Here is a 17,930-nt window from a genome sequence, read left to right as displayed (position 1 = left end):
AGTGTAAAGTTCCCACAGTCAGTGATGGTTTGGGGTGCCATGTCATCTGCTGGTGTTGGTCCACTGTGTTTTCTGAGGTCCAGGGTCAACGCAGCCGTCTACCAGGAAGTTTTAGAGCACTTCATGCTTCCTTATTGCTGCTTTATGGAGATGCAGATTTTCCAACAGGACTTGGCCCCTGCACACAGTGCCAAAGCTACCAGTACCTGGTTTAAGGACCGTGGTATCCCTGTTTTTAATTGGCCAGCAAACTCGCCTGACCATAACCCTTTAGAAAATCTCTGGGGTGTTGTGAAGAGGATGATGCAATGCGTCAGACACAACAATGCAGAAGAACTGAAGGCCACTATCAGAGTATTGAGTACGTTGTAGAGTGCCCTCTGGTGGACAAACTATGCAACGCCAAGGCTCATAACATGGTTGACACTCAGTTTTTATTTTTTAAATATTAATTTATCAGAACCATTTGTCATTATAAATGATTGTGATGAATGAATATTTAAAAACAAAAAAATATATAATCAGGCCATTATAAATTCCGAAAGATATGGAAATGTCTAATATTGGCCGATATTGGCCCGCCAATATATCTCTAGGGTGTACATTGCAACTCTGAACTGCTAGCTTTAATGAGTGTACTAAAAGATAGTGTAAAAAAAGTGACTATATATATATATATTTTTTTTTTTTAGAATAGAATGTATTAAGTATCTAGAAAATGGTGGATTTACAGTTAAGTCGCTGTTCAAAAAAGTGAATTAATTCGGAATTATTGATTATCTTAAAATTACGGATTTTGCCGTGCTTTCATTGGTGCTTATGTGTATTCTCACCTCAAGGCAGTCATTGAAGAGGAAGAGTGTGACATGTTCTCCACGGTCACAAGGCTGATCTCCCAGGGCTATTGTTTCTACTCTGTAAACCAGAGTGCGATGGGAAGACAGCAAGTTGGCCTGCAGAGAAGAAAGCACAGAAAGTAAAATAAAAGTGTTGAGAATGCTTAAGTGCAAGGTCTTTGAGATGATCACCGGCCACAACATATTCCTACCACCCAGCCAGACCAAACTAGGGGTGGGTGAAAACAATCTTGAAACCACAACCTATTGTAAGCGTGTCTGTTACTGATGTGGAAGTATGTGCTCCTCCTGGGTTTAGTGTTTTCCCATGGTTAAAATACGTTGCTCCCCGATCCATAGATAGAGATAAGGTTTGGTTCAGGTAACGCTAGGGGGAAATGCATATTGTCAGGGAGGGGGGTCTTCAAAGGCGAAAGTGGAGCCGATGGACATTAGGGCTGTTAAAAACGAATTCAGAAAGTCAAATATAAATCAAATAGACAAAAAACAACAACAATACTATTCAATTGCTGAAATCACTATTTGAATGTGATTTTATTTTATAAATTTGTTGGGTAATGTTAGCTAATCTCCCTCTTCTCGCCTTGGCCTACCTGCACGTGTAAATGAAACACTTTTGTAATGTCACGTCAGATGAACAATAAGAGGGAGTGAGAAACACAAGGCATTGTGAGGTCTTAGCATGACGGAGCTGACATTATGTACCAAGTAACGTTAGTACGGGGGAGAGTGACCAGCTGTGGCTGGAAATCAGAAGAACAATGGGAAATTGTTTTAACATGACTTTTTTTGACAGAGGAAAAATGTTAACATTAGTTAGCTCATTCTTGTTTCCTAATTGCTTTGCAAGTTATATTAGGGATCTTCATGGAAGCAGCTCAAGTTTATTTTAGCTGCCCTACAGCTTTCAGAGTTAGCTTTGATTTCATATATTGGCTTCTAGTAGCTGTATTCTCAGTCAGGGCTCAACATTAAGACCTGTCCTCTTGTCTGGGACAAGTGGATTTTTTTGTAGGGCAAGTGGAAGAGAAATTTACTTGCCCCACTGGACAAGTAAACTCAAAATAAAATGCCATGTTAAGTCACACTATGTGCCACTCATGTCTATGTTACCAATTTGAAATGAATAAAACATTTTCCCCATAATCCAGGGCAGTGGACCCAGCGCCAGTGGGTGAGCGGACGGCTAACATTAGACCCAGCAGCACCGGGTTAGCATACGGCTAACGTTAGACCCGCAGCAGCGGGTCAGCGGACGGCTAACGTTAGACCCAGCGACAGAGGGTTAGCTAACGTTAGACCCAGCGACAGCAGGTCAGTGGACGGCAAACATACCCAGCAGCAGTGGGTCAGTAGACCGCTAACGTTAGATCCAGCAACATTGGATCAGCAGACCACTAACGTTAGACCCAGCCCGCTGTTCAGCTCATTCTCTGTAAGCGATGCACCATAAAAGCACAGCAAGCCAGACAGTGTTAGTTGGCAAACATCAGCTTCCTAACTCTACCTTAACGTTACCTCTAGGAGCCAAACACAGATGCCACTTGTGGCGATAGCAATGTGCTTTGCCTGGATGAAACATGAAGTTAATTTGCCTCATTTAGCTTGTAACGTTACTACTTCACTGCTCATTTGTTATTGCAAGACCACAGCTCCATGACTTGCCGGATTAAATATCAGCTAATAATCAACTGTAAAGTAGTTACACCTTTTAAAGGATCCCTTGGTAAATCAGCCTCTGCCGGATAGAAAGTGATATTGTATTAAAAAATATATATATATATCAAAGTAATGAGAAAATTTTAATATCGACTTGGAATCTCAATATATTGGCTCAGTATCTCAATATATTAGACTTAGACTTAGACTTAGCTTTATTAATCCCTTTGGGATGACTCCCGCAAGGAAATTACAGTTACCAGCATCCGATACAGCATATGAAGGAGAAAAAATAAGAATACAATAAACACAAAGTAATACAATGATGCACAGGACAACACACAGTACATGTGGTTACATGAAGGGATTATTTGAGGTGACTGGGGTGGGGGGTTAAGAAACACAAAAAGAAGGTCCCCGAGGCAGTCAGTTTGGAGGCGGGTGGGGATAGGGACGGGGTGTGTATGTGAGTATGTGTGTGTGTGTGTGTGTGTGTGTGTGTGTGTGTGTGTGTGTGATAAGGTGTGAGGCGGCAGACTGTCTGTGTTGTTGTTACAGGAGTTCAGTTCAGTTTGGCCTTGTCCTTGGGAGAGATAAAGACAGCACAGGAGGAGAGGCCAGCTGCAGGTTGTTTTCCCGGACGGGTGAAGGGGTGGGGGGGGGCAAAAAAAGACAGTCAGTTTAAATCCAATTTAGGTCGATTCGGTGGTGTTTGTTCGAATCTGTGTCCATCAAATTTTCTCATCCTCAGCGTCATCCGTGCATCCAATTCATGTATTGTTTTCGACAGTTCCCCTATCTTCATTGTCAGTCCGGTGGTTGCACAAAGCAGGTCCACTGACTGAGCCCCGATGGCATCCATCCATCTCTGCGCTTCCACAGCCCGGTCTGAGATGTTATGAGACAGTTCACCGGTCTGATCAGTCCTCTGATGTAAAACCTTCAGCTCCTCGTCCAATACATTCAACCCTTTTTTAATTCCCCAGACAGCATTGAGGCAAATTTTGTGGCTGCTGCCCTACCAATTTCACGATGATTTAGGGAGATTCCAAGTCCCATGGCTAAAAAAAACCTCCCAGCAGAATTCCAATTATCCACAAATCTTCTACAGCTCCCACGTTCAGAACATCCAAGCAGACCGCTCGCCAATTCTCCCAAGAATCGCGAGTGTAGCCCGCAGCGTATGTTCCACCCGGTGAAGCACACTTGGGTGAGAAAAACTTTCCAATAGCGCTGAGTGACCGCATGATCAATTCCATTTCGAAAGTTTCCCAGGAAAACAGCAGGCAGGTGGGAGAGAGAAAGAAAGTCTCCACACAACAAAGTAGACAAAAATAGGAGATAGTAGGGGAGAGTAGGAGAGAGACTGCACTCGAATAAGTAAAAAAGAGCTAGAAAACCGGAGAGCTACTGGAGAGGCAGCCGTCTTCCACAGCGCCTACATGATGTTTTTTTTTTGGCTCTGTATCTCAATATATTGACTCAATATCTCAAAGTATCGACTTAGTGTCTCAATATATTGACTTAGTAAGTGAAATCTCAATTTATTATATCGCAATATAATATACTTAATATGTCAAAATATTGACTTAATATCTTGATATACAATATTGAATTAGTAATTCAGATTACTGACTAAGAATCTGAAAGTAATGAGAAACTTTAAAATATTGACTTAGAATCTCAATATATCAACTCCTGCACACCGGCGTGCAAAGTATTACTTTGTATTACCGAGTCTGGAGTTTCTTTTTTTTTCTACTGTTTCAACTCAATGTTATAACTGTTGTAAATGTTTGGATGCTTTCAAAGGTGTGTTTAAATTCTGCATTAGCAAAACACACACAAAAAAAAACTAGCAAAGTTTGTATTTGTAAGACTTAATTACAGCGCCACCATGTGGCCGATTGGTTTCATATTTCTATAGAAGTTTCATGTTTCTAGCTCACTCGAGCTCACAAGAATTTAAGCCGGAGCAACAGAAGCAAATAATAACAATAACAATAACAATAATAATAATAATAATAATAACAACAACAGACAAACAGTCATGTTATAAACTGATCTTCACCCGGACAAGTGACTTTTGTACATGGACGAGTGAAACATAAATGAAACATAAATGTACTTGGCATTACGGTAAGCGTACCTGACTCATTTCCGTTTCCTGTGCCTGTGTGTTGGTTGCGTGTTGGTTGCTCTGCTGCTCACGACATACCAGTTCAGTTTGTTAGATTTGCTATTACAGCGGCTAACTGTCCGCTAAACACTTATTCTTATAGCAGTTCTGCCTAAGCACTCACATATCTTCTCATTTTTTAGCGACTTTTGTTAAATAACAGCTGTTTTAACGCTTGGTAGCTAACGCTACCTTACTTTAGCTTAGCTGCTAACGACTTTAGCTTAGCAGTTAGTTATGTCGGCCCCCTCTCCGACTTTCTCCTGCTCGGTGTGTGAGATGTTTAGTTACTCCTCTGCATCCTTTAGCGGTGATGGCGTGTGTAACAAGTGTAGTTTATTTTTGGACGTGGAGGCGAGGCTTAGTAAGTTAGAAGTCCGGATCCGCACCATGACAGATCAGTCGTCAGTTACTGTAGCTAACCTCCCCCCGGTAGTCAGCACGGGCCGGCCTGAGCCTGAGTTAGCCTCTGGTAGTTCCTCGCGAACTCCGGAGCAGCCAGGACATAGTGGCTGGGTTACTGTGCGAGGACGAGGAAGAGACAGTCGTAAGCTTTCCAAGGCGTCGGACCGCCACCAGCCTGTTAGCGTTTCTAACAGATTTTCCCCACTCAGCAACCCCCCCGCTGAGAAACCAACTCTGATTATCGGCAGCTCCATTCTGAGAAACGTGAAGTTAGCGAAGCCGGCGGCCGTAGTTAAGTGCATCCCGGGGCTAGAGCGGGCGACGTTGAGTCTTATCTGAAACTGCTGGCTAAGGATAAACGTAAATACAGCAAGATTGTTATTCACGTTGGCGTTAATGACTCCCGGTTACGGCAATCGGAGGTTACTAAGATTAATGTTGAATCGGTGTGTACATACGCGAAGTCAATGTCGGACACCGTAGTTTTCTCTGGACCCCTGCCAAATCTAACCAGCGATGACACGTATAGCCGCATGTCGTCATTTCGCCGCTGGCTATCGAGGTGGTGTCCAGATAATGATGTGGGCTTTGTGGATCACTGGCAGTCTTTCTGGGGAAGACCTGATCTGATTCGGAGAGACGGCATTCATCCCACTTGGACTGGAGCAGCTCTCATTTCTAGAAACATTGACAAGTGTATTGGTGGACCTAATCCTTGACAATCCATAGTTGGGACCAGGAGGCAGAGTCCCAGTCTAACACACTTCTCTGCTCCTTTATTCCAGGTGTTACCTAGTAAAAATCCCATAGTGACGGTGTCTGCCCCCCGACCATTAAAATTATTTAAATCAAAGGTAAACAGAAGAGGAGCTGTGCATGAAAACCTCATAACAATTAAAACCACAAGTGCAATAGTTCAAAAGAATAGGAGAATTAAATGTGGACTCTTAAACATCAGATCTCTCTCTTCTAAAGGGGTACTAGTAAATGAATTAATATCAGATTCTAATATTGATTTATTTTGTCTTACTGAAACCTGGCTGAGTAATGGAGAATATGTTAGTCTAAATGAGTCCACCCCCCCCAGTCATATTAATACTCACATTCCTCGAGGCACAGGCCGAGGAGGTGGAGTTGCAGCTATCTTTGATTCCAGTCTACTAATTAGCTCTAAACCTAAACTAAATTATAACTCATTTGAAAGTCTTGTTCTTAGTCTTTCACACCCAAGTTGGAAATCAATGCAACCAGTTCTATTTGTTATAGTGTACCGAGCACCTGGTCCATACTCTGAATTTTTATCCGAATTTGCAGAGTTTCTATCGAACTTAGTGCTAAAAACGGACAAAGTTATTATTGTAGGGGATTTTAATATTCATGTGGACGATGAGAATGATAGCCTTAGCACTGCGTTTATCTCTCTATTAGATTCCATTGGCTTCTCTCAAAGTGTACATAAACCGACTCACCGTTTTAACCACACCCTCGATCTTGTTCTGGTATATAGTGTTGAAATTGAACATTTAATAGTGTTCCCACAGAATCCCTTCCTATCTGACCACTGTTTGATAACTTTTGAGTTTATACTGCTGAACTACACGCCGTTAGGCAAAACATCCTATACAAGATGTCTATCTGATAGTGCTGTAGCTAAATTTAAGGATACGATTCAGTTAGCATTTAATTCATTACCAAGTCCCAAAGTAACGGAGGACTCCTATGCTATTAGTCCCTCCCAAATCGATCATTTTGTTGATAGTGCAGCAGGCTCGCTACGAATGACTCTAGACTCTGTTGCCCCTCTAAAAAGAAGATAATAAAACAAAGAAGGTTAGCTCCATGGTATAACACTGAAACTCGCAAATTAAAGCAAATATCGCGGAAACTTGAGAAGATCTGGCGCTCCACCAAACTGGAAAATTCTCGTTTAACCTGGCAAGATAGTCTTAAAACGTATAGGAAGGCCCTCCGTAATGCCAGAGCAGCGTACTACTCGTCATTGATAGAGGAAAATAGGAACAACCCCAGGTTTCTTTTCAGTACTGTAGCCAGGCTAACAGAAGGTCACAGCTCTACTGAGCCAAGTATTCCCATAGCTCTTAGTAGTAACGACTTTATGAGGTTCTTCAATGATAAAATTATAACTATTAGAAGCAAAATTCACCAAGACCTGCCTTTAACTGGCACTGACTTATCTCTAAACTCAGGAACCTTAGAAACAGCTGTAAAACCAGATACATGTTTTGACTGCTTTGCTTCACTTGATCTTTATCAATTTAATTCAATTATTTCTTCATCTAAGCCATCAACCTGCCTCTTAGATCCCATCCCGACTAGGCTACTTAAAGAAGTTTTACCATTAGTCAACACTTCACTACTAAATATAATCAATTTGTCTTTATTAACAGGCTATGTACCACAGCACTTTAAAGTAGCTGTAATTAAACCTCTTCTGAAAAAGCCAAACCTTGATCCAGATGTTTTAGCCAACTATAGACCTATATCCAACCTTCCATTTCTCTCTAAGATTCTTGAGAAAGCAGTCGCCAAACAGCTGTGTGACTTTCTGCATAGCAACAGCTTATTTGAGGATTTTCAGTCAGGATTTAGAGTTCATCATAGCACAGAGACAGCACTTGTGAAAATTACTAATGACCTCCTAATTGCTTCAGACAAAGGACTTATCTCTGTACTTGTGTTATTAGATCTTAGCGCTGCATTTGATACCATTGACCATTATATCTTATTACAGAGATTGGAACATTTAATTGGCATTAAAGGGACTGCTCTAAGCTGGTTTAAGTCTTATTTATCAGATCGATCTCAGTTTGTTAATGTTAACGATGAATCCTCTGTGCACGCCAACGTTAGTCATGGAGTCCCACAAGGATCTGTGCTCGGTCCAATCCTGTTCACTTTATATATGCTTCCTTTAGGCAGTATTATTAGGAAACACTCCATAAACTTTCATTGTTATGCAGATGATACTCAATTATATCTTTCAATCAAGCCGGATGAAACTAATCAGTTAGCTAAACTTCAAACGTGCCTTCAAGATATTAAAACCTGGATGACCTGTAATTTTCTAATGTTAAACTCCGATAAAACTGAAGTTATTGCTCTCGGACCCAAGCACCTTCGTGACGCACTATCCAAAGATATAGTTACTCTGGATGGCATCACCCTGGCCTCCAGCACCACAGTGAAGAATCTTGGAGTCATCTTTGATCAGGACATGTCCTTTAATTCCCATTTAAAGCAAATTTCAAGGATCGCCTTTTTTCACCTACGTAATATTGCAAAAATCAGGAATATCCTGTCTAAAAATGATGCAGAAAAACTAGTCCATGCATTTGTTACTTCTAGGTTGGATTACTGCAATTCTCTGTTATCAGGCTGCTTGAAAAAATCCATAAAGACTCTACAGCTGATCCAGAATGCTGCGGCACGTGTTCTGACAGGAACCAGGAAAAGAGATCACGTTTCTCCTGTTTTAGCTTCTCTGCATTGGCTTCCTGTAAAATTTAGAATAGAATTTAAAATCCTTCTTCTCACCTACAAAGCTCTTCATGGTCAGGCTCCATCTTATCTTAAAGAGCTTATAGTACCTTACAACCCTAGGAGAGAACTACGCTCCCAGAATGCAGGGTTACTGGTGGTTCCTAGAGTCTCTAAAAATAGAACAGGAGCCAGAGCGTTCAGCTATCAAGCTCCTCTCCTGTGGAACCAGGTTCCAGTTTGGGTCCGGGAGGCAGACACCGTCTCCACATTTAAGAGTAGGCTTAAGACTTTCCTTTTTGATAAAGCTTATAGTTAGGGCATAGAATCGAATATTGTTAGGGAGTAGTAGTTAGTCACATTGTTTTCAGATTTATCTATCATATAATATAACTAAAGGGAGACTTGGCATACAGCCCGATCCGGTTGGGGAGAGTTCTGGCCCGGCCGGGCTGGAGCTCTCTTTACCTCGTCTCTCTTGGTTTTGTTGTAATAGTTTTAGACAGCTGGGACTTATTTTGATACACTAGTTAGGGCATAGAATCGAATATTGTTAGGGAGTAGTAGCTAGTCACATAGTTTTCAGATTTATCTAACATATAATCAAGAATATAATAGAACCAAAGGGAGACTTGGCATACAGCCCGATCCGGTTGGGGAGAGTTCTGGCCCGGCCGGGCTGGAGCTCTCTTTACCTCGTCTCTCTTGGTTTTGTTGTAATAGTTTTAGACAGCTGGGGACTTATTTTGATACACTGAGCTCCTCTCTCCTCTATCTTTCCATCTTTTCATTTATGTGCATCCATGTCCCAGAAATGCTTGTTACTAACCTATTTCTGGGGAGTCATTCCCCGGAGTCCTTATGTTCTTTTTTCCCCAGCATGTTCCCTTGGATCAGAGAGGCTCCGAAATCAGGGTAGCAGCTATTGCCATGGTTCCGCTACACGTTCTGTGATGCCATGTTCAACTGCTACACTGTGGTGCCCTGCTACGTCCTGCTACGTCCTGCTACGTCCTGCTACGTCCTGCTGTGCCTTGTAATGCTGCACAGCGTCCTGCTATGCCATGAACTACCACAAAGAACTGCTACAAACTACTAATTTTTTCTATTTTTGTTATTGCCACTCTTCATTCTAACCCCAACCGGCCCGTCAGACACCGCCTACCAAGAGCCTGGGTCTGACCGAGGTTTCTGCCTAAAAGGAAGTTTTTCCTCGCCACTGTCGCACTGTTGCTTGCTCTGGAGGAAACTAGAACTGTTGGGTCCTTGTAAATTCCGGAGTGTGGTCTATCTGTAAAGTGTCTTGAGATAATTCTTGTTATGAATTGATACTATAAATAAAATTGAATTGAATTGTCCAAAGGACAAGTGCCTCAAAAAGTTAATAACAAGCCCTGTCAGTAATGTGACAATCTGCAAGAAACAGGTTGCTTATAAAATCACTAAAATATTAGTGACAGCACCGTTTGGCTTAGTTTTCAAGTAGTAGTAGTTGTCCCTCTTGTGGACAGAATGTACAACAACTACATGCTCATAGTGAACAGACAATGTATAAGCCTGAGGAGTGTAGTACATATTAATAACAGGCTGCATTTGAGCATTAAATATTAAAATATATAAAAAAAGAAATCTGATTGGCCTTATAGAGAAGAACTGACATGAACATTAAAATCACGTTATCCTCTCAAGCTTGATAAAAGACACTGATAAAAAAGGGTTACAAAACCTCAGTTGTGTAAAAATAGTTAGGATTTCACCAAAGTGACGAGGAGCAGATAAGTCTAAGTAATGTCAGCAGTTGGTGCCAAGCAGGACGGGAAACTCAAATCTTTTTCATCACCTAAACAGGTGCCATTTAGAAAGCACATAGAATATGAAAATACAGACTCATACTGGCTTGAGTACACGCGTGCAGCCTGCAAGCTAAGTAGTAACGTTTGTTTGTCTACTGTTAACAGCGCTAGCATTAGCTGAGCTGTAGCTGCTGTACCAAAAACAATCATGTTGTCTTTTGTGTCCACATTCAACAAGAAGCAAAAATATTATATATAATTATATTTGTAATATTTCAGATTGAAATTTTATATGTTGGTTTTAAGTAGTTTTCGATTGTTTACTAAATCAAAAGAAATGTAGCCAAAACTGACTACTCACTTTTTTGCACTTAATTGGAACATTGCTGTACGAGGAAAACAGTGCTACTCTTAGTTTTCTTTTGCCAGTAAAAGAAAATAATAGCCTAATGCCAGCACAATAGCACATACAGATACACAAACATGTACTAATGGAAAATCCATAGATAGGCATACAGCTTAGCCAACCTAGCATGGACCTAACACTATTCCAAATGTTCAGTCGCAGGAAAATTAAATGGATGAAATAAGACTGTTGTGTCCACATCTTTCGTAGTCCCAGATCAAGTTATTGTACTTGACAGGCAGACTGTATTTAGCGCCGACAGGAGGCAAAACTTTGTAAAGACAAGGGCAGGCTGACTCAGTGTTTACAGTGGTGCTCAAAAGTTTACATACACATGCTTAAGTTGACTAAAAAGAGGAATAAAAAAATCATGTTTTGGAAATTTATTTTAATACCTAAATTAAAAAATGAGGTAAAATCCAACCTTTAAGGACACCAATTTTCTTTGTGAATGAATAACGTATTGTAAATAAATAAATGTTCTTATTTAAAATACAGGGGTCATAAGTATACATACCCCTATGTTAAATTCCCATAGAGGCAGGCAGATTTTTATTATTAAAGGCCAGTTATTTCCTGGATTCAGGATATTATGCATCCTGATAAAGTTCCCTTGGCCTTTAGAATTAAAATAGCCCCACATCCTCACATACTCTTCACCATGCTTAGAGATAGGCATGGGATACTTTCTATAAAATCATCTCTCAATGCAAATCAAACCAGGTATTAGTCTAACTGAAATAAAACCATGCCTATCTCTAAGCATGGTGAAGAGTATGTGATGATGTGGGGCTATTTTAATTCTAAAGGCCAAGGGAACTTTATCAGGATGCATAATATCCTGAATCCAGGAAATAACTGGCCTTTAATAATAAAAATCTGCCTGCCTCTATGGGAATTTAACATAGGGGTATGTATACTTATGACCCCTGTATTTTAAATAAGAACATTTATTTATTTACAATACGTTATTCATTCACAAAGAAAATTGGTGTCCTTAAAGGTTGGATTTTACCTCATTTTTTAATTTAGGTATTAAAATAAATTTCCAAAACATGATTTTTTTATTCCTCTTTTTAGTCAACTTAAGCATGTGTATGTAAACTTTTGAGCACCACTGTACATCAATGATTGGCACTCAAAACTAATCAAAGTTAATAGATGTTTTCTTAATGTCAAATTTTATGTTAAGATGCCAGTCATATTTTTTGACCAGAGAATATGAGTGTTTTTGTTGCTGTTTACATTTCTCCTGATACAAATTTAAAAAATGGAATTCATAAGGTCATCATCAGTCCCATGACAAAACCCAATGCTATTTTTTATTGTAGCTAGTGATTTTTTTTCCAGACCTCAGATCTGTATTACCTAAATTCTGCCAATGTTAAAGCCCTTGGTTGGTCAACACAACCACAGACACTTTAACACCAGCTATCCTCAAACTTACAGGACAGCCGTCAACTTCATAAACAACATCAAAGATCTGCTTCTGGCCTTCAGTCTTCCTCTTGTCCTCATTGATGTGACTATGTGAGAGGGAAGGGAGAAGGGAAGTAAAATGTTATTGTTAATGTCAATAGTACTGAAACAATTAGTTAAGAAATCAATTAGTTGACCAATAGAAACCAAGTCAATAAACATTTTGATAATCTATCACTTGTCTTGTTATTGTACGGCATGGGGGCCACATCCAGCCCTAACCGGCCCGCATGAGGTCAATGGGAAGTTAGTAATCAAACGTGCATTGCATAGAATACAACTGCATTGCTTTTATTTTGAACGGTGTCGTTGCTTTTTTTGCGGCAACGTATGCAGCTTCTTCTTCTCTGGTTGCAAGTTGCAATTTAAAATAAGTAGAAGAACTGCAATGTGTTAGAGAGCCGCGAACTGAGCTCACAAGATGTTAGCATAGACGCAAATGAACTGTTATCCCTCAAAAATGTCAGCTCATGGGGAAAAAAATAAAGATTCATCCAGAGTACCAAGTTTTTAACCAAACATGGACTTCAAAGTATTTATTTACTGAAGTCAAAGGTAAAGCTGTGTCCTAAGTTTGCGGAGAAAGGATTGCTGTGTTAAAGCAGTATAATTTGAATCGCCAAGACTACTACTACTAAACACGCAGAGAAATACAACTTGACCCGGACACGAACATGTGAATATTTGCTAGTTAAACTGCAAAAGCAACAAGGCTTTTTACCAAGCGTTGCACATCCAGAGATGAAGCAGTTAAGACCAGCTTTGTAATCTCCCACAAGATTGCCAAAAACCGTAAGCCATTTTCTGAAGGGGAATTTATTGAAGAGTGTTTGGTGGACTCTGTTGCGCTAATATGCCCAGAGAACAAATAGGCGTTTGAGAATGTGCCGCTTTCCAGGCGAACCGTAACAAGAAAGATCAATGACTATGCGGGAAACCTGGAGATTCACAGCTGTCAGGTGGCTCAGCCTGGGCAAAGTGCTTTAAAAAGTTTAGAGCAGAACTTCGAGAGTTCAGAGAGTTCTTGCTTGCAATTTGCTGTTGATGTGACTGCACTAATGAATGAACTAAAATCCAAACTGCAAGGCGAGGGCCTATTTGCATATGAAATGCAAAATAGTGACATAATGTTGGCATTTTGTACTACCATAATTGTTCAAATAAAGACTCTGATAGTGGCTGGGGGCGTGGTCAACACAGACAAATAAAGGCCGGCCTCAAATTAAGTCCGGAAAAAAAATTGTGTGGATAATCTAAAGGAAAATGCCTTTCATATAATGTGCATTCAAGTTTAATTTAACAGATTCAAAATTCAGTTCAAATTGTTCTGTTGTCCTTCTGACTGTGGTGATATTTTCTTAAAGAATTAATGATCTTTGTCCAGTGGAACGCTACGGCTTTTCATTCAAAACGGTTTGTATAAAAAAACTATACTCATCAAACAGATGGAATTAGAAATAAAGGCCTGCCACTAATAAAAGCCTGCTTCAAATAAAAGCTGGGTAACTTCTGCGGTTCAGGTAACTAAAGGCCCTGGCTTTTATTTGAGGAATTGCGGCATGTCCGCATCACTTTTTAATGTTCTTTTCAAGACAAAAGTTTAAAAAAAAAGCTAATTCTGTAGCGAGACTACAAACAAAATAGTAATAGCACTTTGTTAATTGAATGCTGTTCATTGAAAACTGGCAAAAAACAGACATTTTGGTCACAATTTCATTCATGTACTGTATGTTGATTAAATAGTGACATAATTACATTTTGTGCTATGTCTGCTTCACTTTTTTCATGTCCTAATCATAACATTTGTGCACTTACTATTTACAGCTTATTAAAGACCTTAAAATGTACTGCTCGTTATAAAGAGATACAATTAATATTGAGCAGAATTGAGTTTAGCCTATTTGTCCGGCCCTCCCCAACAGTCCCTGTTTCTCATGTGGCCCCTTAGGAAAATTAATTGCCAACCCCTGATCAAGAAAAACTGTCATACATTTGCTGATTCCATCTACTTAATTGTGTGGATTCACTGCTCATTTTTGTTTCATATCAAGAACAATACCATAATTTAACTTTCCTACTCAAGACTAAAAACAGGGGACAAAGTGGATGAATTATTTCATTATTTTTATAAGTTCAGCTTTTTGACCAGCATTTCAGGGTGTAACGGTGGCAAACCTTGCCTAAATTAAAGAACACCAGTAATAATGTCATACCATTCTGAGCCAGGAAAAACCCTGAATCATTTACTATATTACTACTGTATCTTCATTATCTTCTACAATAGCCATTCACTGCTTGGAAGTGCACATTTTCGTCGTAAAGATCAGAAAATGCAATGACATATCAAAGAGTTCATCAAATCCTGGTCTCAGATATGTCAAGGATTATAAATCTTAAACAAAATCTATAATTGAAATCACCTATATTATTACCTATATTATTATATTATTATTACTTATATTAAACCTATATAAAGCTCAAGACTTAATAGGAGATATGAGTGTTCACATGAGGTGTTTGAAATAATCAAATATTGCTAGCTGTGTGATCGTCATAAAAGAAAGGTAAGGTCATGCCAACTTACGTCATAACTTCTTTCAGCGACTCAATGGCTTTCTCCAGTGTTATCTTGTCTGGGTTATCATCTGGAGTATGCTTCTTTATGTCTGAAATAGTGGAACAAAGGGAAAGTTTGTTAAGGAGTAGACATGCAGGAAAAGATGAACATTTTGTAGAGAAAGGGGGAGAGGAAAAGAACAAGAAATAGAAATTATAGACAGGTATCAACAGGAGAACGCTCTCTCGTTGACTGTCCCCTCACTTCTGTCATTGCATTTAAGGTTTTTTTTACAACCACAAAAAAAAAAAAAAATCAAAAAAAAAAAAAAAAAAAATCAAGCAGGCTGCAAATCCACATTAAAAAAAAAACCTTTATGGTCTTTTCTATGGTGTCTGACAGAGGCAAATGCCCTGCAACTTAAGAAAACATGCAAACAGACAAAACACGCAAATTAGGAAAACACCTTCATTAATTTGACAATACATGCACAACATTCAGCAAACACTCTGCAAATACACACAACCAAATACATAAATACGCTGTAAATACAGAAACTATACAAAAAGAAAAGCACACAAACCCGGAAAAAATACCGATGTAAAACAAAAAGCAGACAACCCCGAAAACAAATGCAAAAAAAAAAAAAAAAAAAAAAAAACACTACACAACGGTTCTCCAGGCCTCTAGAGGGAGCGCTAAGTGGAACAGCTTGATCTTCAACCCCGCAGGGAGCGAGCGCCCTTTTTATAAGTGTTGGGTATGGCTGCCGCCTGGAGACCTCCTTTCTCATGCCACCTGTCCATATATTAAAATAATATAATTATTAATATAACATATTAATAATATTCAGTTTATGCTCACGTCTCATGCCCTCACGGCTTTCACAGTATTATAATTATTTTACTTGACAAAAGTTTGCTTGTGCAAAGTAGTAAAATTAAATTAAATCAAAAGAAGACACATACAACTTTAACATTGTTTTCCTCTCAAAACATAATTTTAAGATAGTTGTATAAACACTACCATGGCAACAGCTAAGTTAGGTTGTTGTAGAAAAGTGGGCAACTGAATACAGCTCCGCTGTCAGCCTCCTTCGGTAAATAATGTTAGTAGGTTGACAAACGTATTTCCACGAGGCAAGACATCTTATATCCAGTGTTTAAATCATTGGTCTGAACCCGTCTTTCTCAACGGTCTGTAGCGGGACCCAAAATATGAGGCCAGTTTTCACCTGATATTTGATGTATCCCATCCCCCTATGTAACTTTTGTTATTAAACAACAGACCTCTCCATATTGTCTCAGGTTGTTTATTGTGACCTGGTAAACAGAGAATAACACTCATGATGACAGGGCAGACCCTTTGCATTTCAGGGGATGGGATACATTAAATATCAGGTGAAAACGGCCTGATAATTTGAGCAGCCTACCTCCTATGTAACTCATATGGTAGACAGGTGGGAAAAATGGTTAATTGAAAAGCCTTATTAAACTAAACTAAATTAAAACAGAAATTACATTAGAGGACAGGGAGGCTAGATAGACCTATCAGTCGGCCTTTATGCAGCTATGGTGCATGGAAAACTGTCGATTAATCCACAATATTAAAACAACTATATAAACAATTCACAAGTTGCCTTAATGTACCAGACAAATATACGTATTTATGTAGGTAACTGAGACCCATGTTACAATGGAAAACCCTGTTTAGTCTTCCACGTCGCCATTTGTTTCATTTAAAGAGGTAAATTTAAAGTGCAGCAGTTAAACAATTCGAAGGGCACCAGTTAAACTCAGGGGATACAAATCCTGGCATGCATTCTGTCACACATACTCGTATGACAGTGTACAGAACGAAGCTTTGTGACAAGCTAGCATCTAATGACTAGCAAGCACTTTCTTACCGCTGCTGCCGTACTGTAAGTATCTTACTTGAACATACGCTCATGCCCAGCGCCATTTGTTTGCAAACTCCTTTCTCAACTAAAGCTGTATTTTTTAGCCACGTTACCATGGAGACCACACTCTTGCTTTTTGGCAAGGACCCGCCCTCCTTTGCATCTGATTGGCTAGAACTTGTCAACTTCAGTGGTCGATGGAAGTTTGATAATTGGTTAAACCAAACGCTAGGGCCGCACAATTAATCGAATTTTAATTGCGATCACGATTTTGACTTCCCACAATCAAATTTGGCGAAGAACACAGAAGAAGTTATTGAATGCAACTGACTTCAGTTGGTAGAGTAATAGCGTGTGAGACGGAGCTGCTGGACCAGAGATGTGACCCATTACGAGAATATCATAGTTCATAAAAATGCAGCGCAGTGACGATACAGACGTTTCATACACAGCACGTGTGTATCCGCCATTTGACCCGTGCTGGACCCGTTCATAATGAGTCAGCTGTCTCTTTGTGAGTAGCGTCCATCACACTCACTCTCGCAGTTATAAATAGCCTACGTGACGATAAAATTTGTTTTGGTTAAAATCAACAAATAATCGTGAGAATAATCGCGATCAAAATATTGATCAAAATAATTGTGATTATCATTTTGGCCATAATCGTGCAGCCCTACCAAACGCATAAAAAAAAAATCCATGTGGACTTTTAAAATTTATTTTTCTAAAATGGTCAAACCCCAGAAATCCAGCACCAGCCCCGAGTACTTCAAGCTCTGCGTTAGTTTGCATTGCGTTCCTCTATTATTGGTAGGTGAAATAAACTGACTCGAAAATATAAAACCGCACGCAGGTTCCCAAATGTACTGTATTTATTTATTTCTCCTCACGGCCGCACGGTGGAGATCCGGCACGGGGCCGGAATACTTTAAGCCTTGTATTTATATTGCCATGAAAAAAGAAAACATGTTGCCAAAGCTGTTTACAGAAAATGCATATTATATATATATATATATATATATATATATATTAAATACATACCGTAGGTTTCACATCGATTCTATGCTGCACTGATAGTTATACAACACACCAAATACAGAACACAATATAACAGTTTCGTATAATATAGTTATTGTACAATACTAAACCAATGTGTAATGTTGGAATGTTATAGTGGTGATTCCCTCAGGTTGTTGG

The 17,930-nt window shown here is 39.5% G+C and overlaps 1 protein-coding gene across 1 annotated transcript in view; it reads right to left on the bottom strand.

Annotated features, from left to right (window-relative positions):
• Positions 1 to 17,930, bottom strand: part of LOC116699836 (protein ECT2) — a 79,538-nt gene that overhangs the window by 35,826 nt on the left and 25,782 nt on the right. The window contains exons 6-8 of the mRNA XM_032532624.1: positions 14,861 to 14,942; positions 12,245 to 12,323; positions 834 to 953 (exon numbers count right to left, since the gene is read on the bottom strand). Of these exons, the coding sequence (XP_032388515.1) occupies positions 834 to 953; positions 12,245 to 12,323; positions 14,861 to 14,942 (281 nt within the window). The remainder of the gene's footprint in view (positions 1 to 833; positions 954 to 12,244; positions 12,324 to 14,860; positions 14,943 to 17,930) is intronic.

Source organism: Etheostoma spectabile, chromosome 12 (genome assembly GCF_008692095.1).
Source record: "Etheostoma spectabile isolate EspeVRDwgs_2016 chromosome 12, UIUC_Espe_1.0, whole genome shotgun sequence".
Taxonomy (NCBI): Eukaryota; Metazoa; Chordata; class Actinopteri; order Perciformes; family Percidae; genus Etheostoma; species Etheostoma spectabile.
Note: the sequence above shows the minus strand (reverse complement) of the source record. Positions and strands in the feature narration are given on the sequence as shown.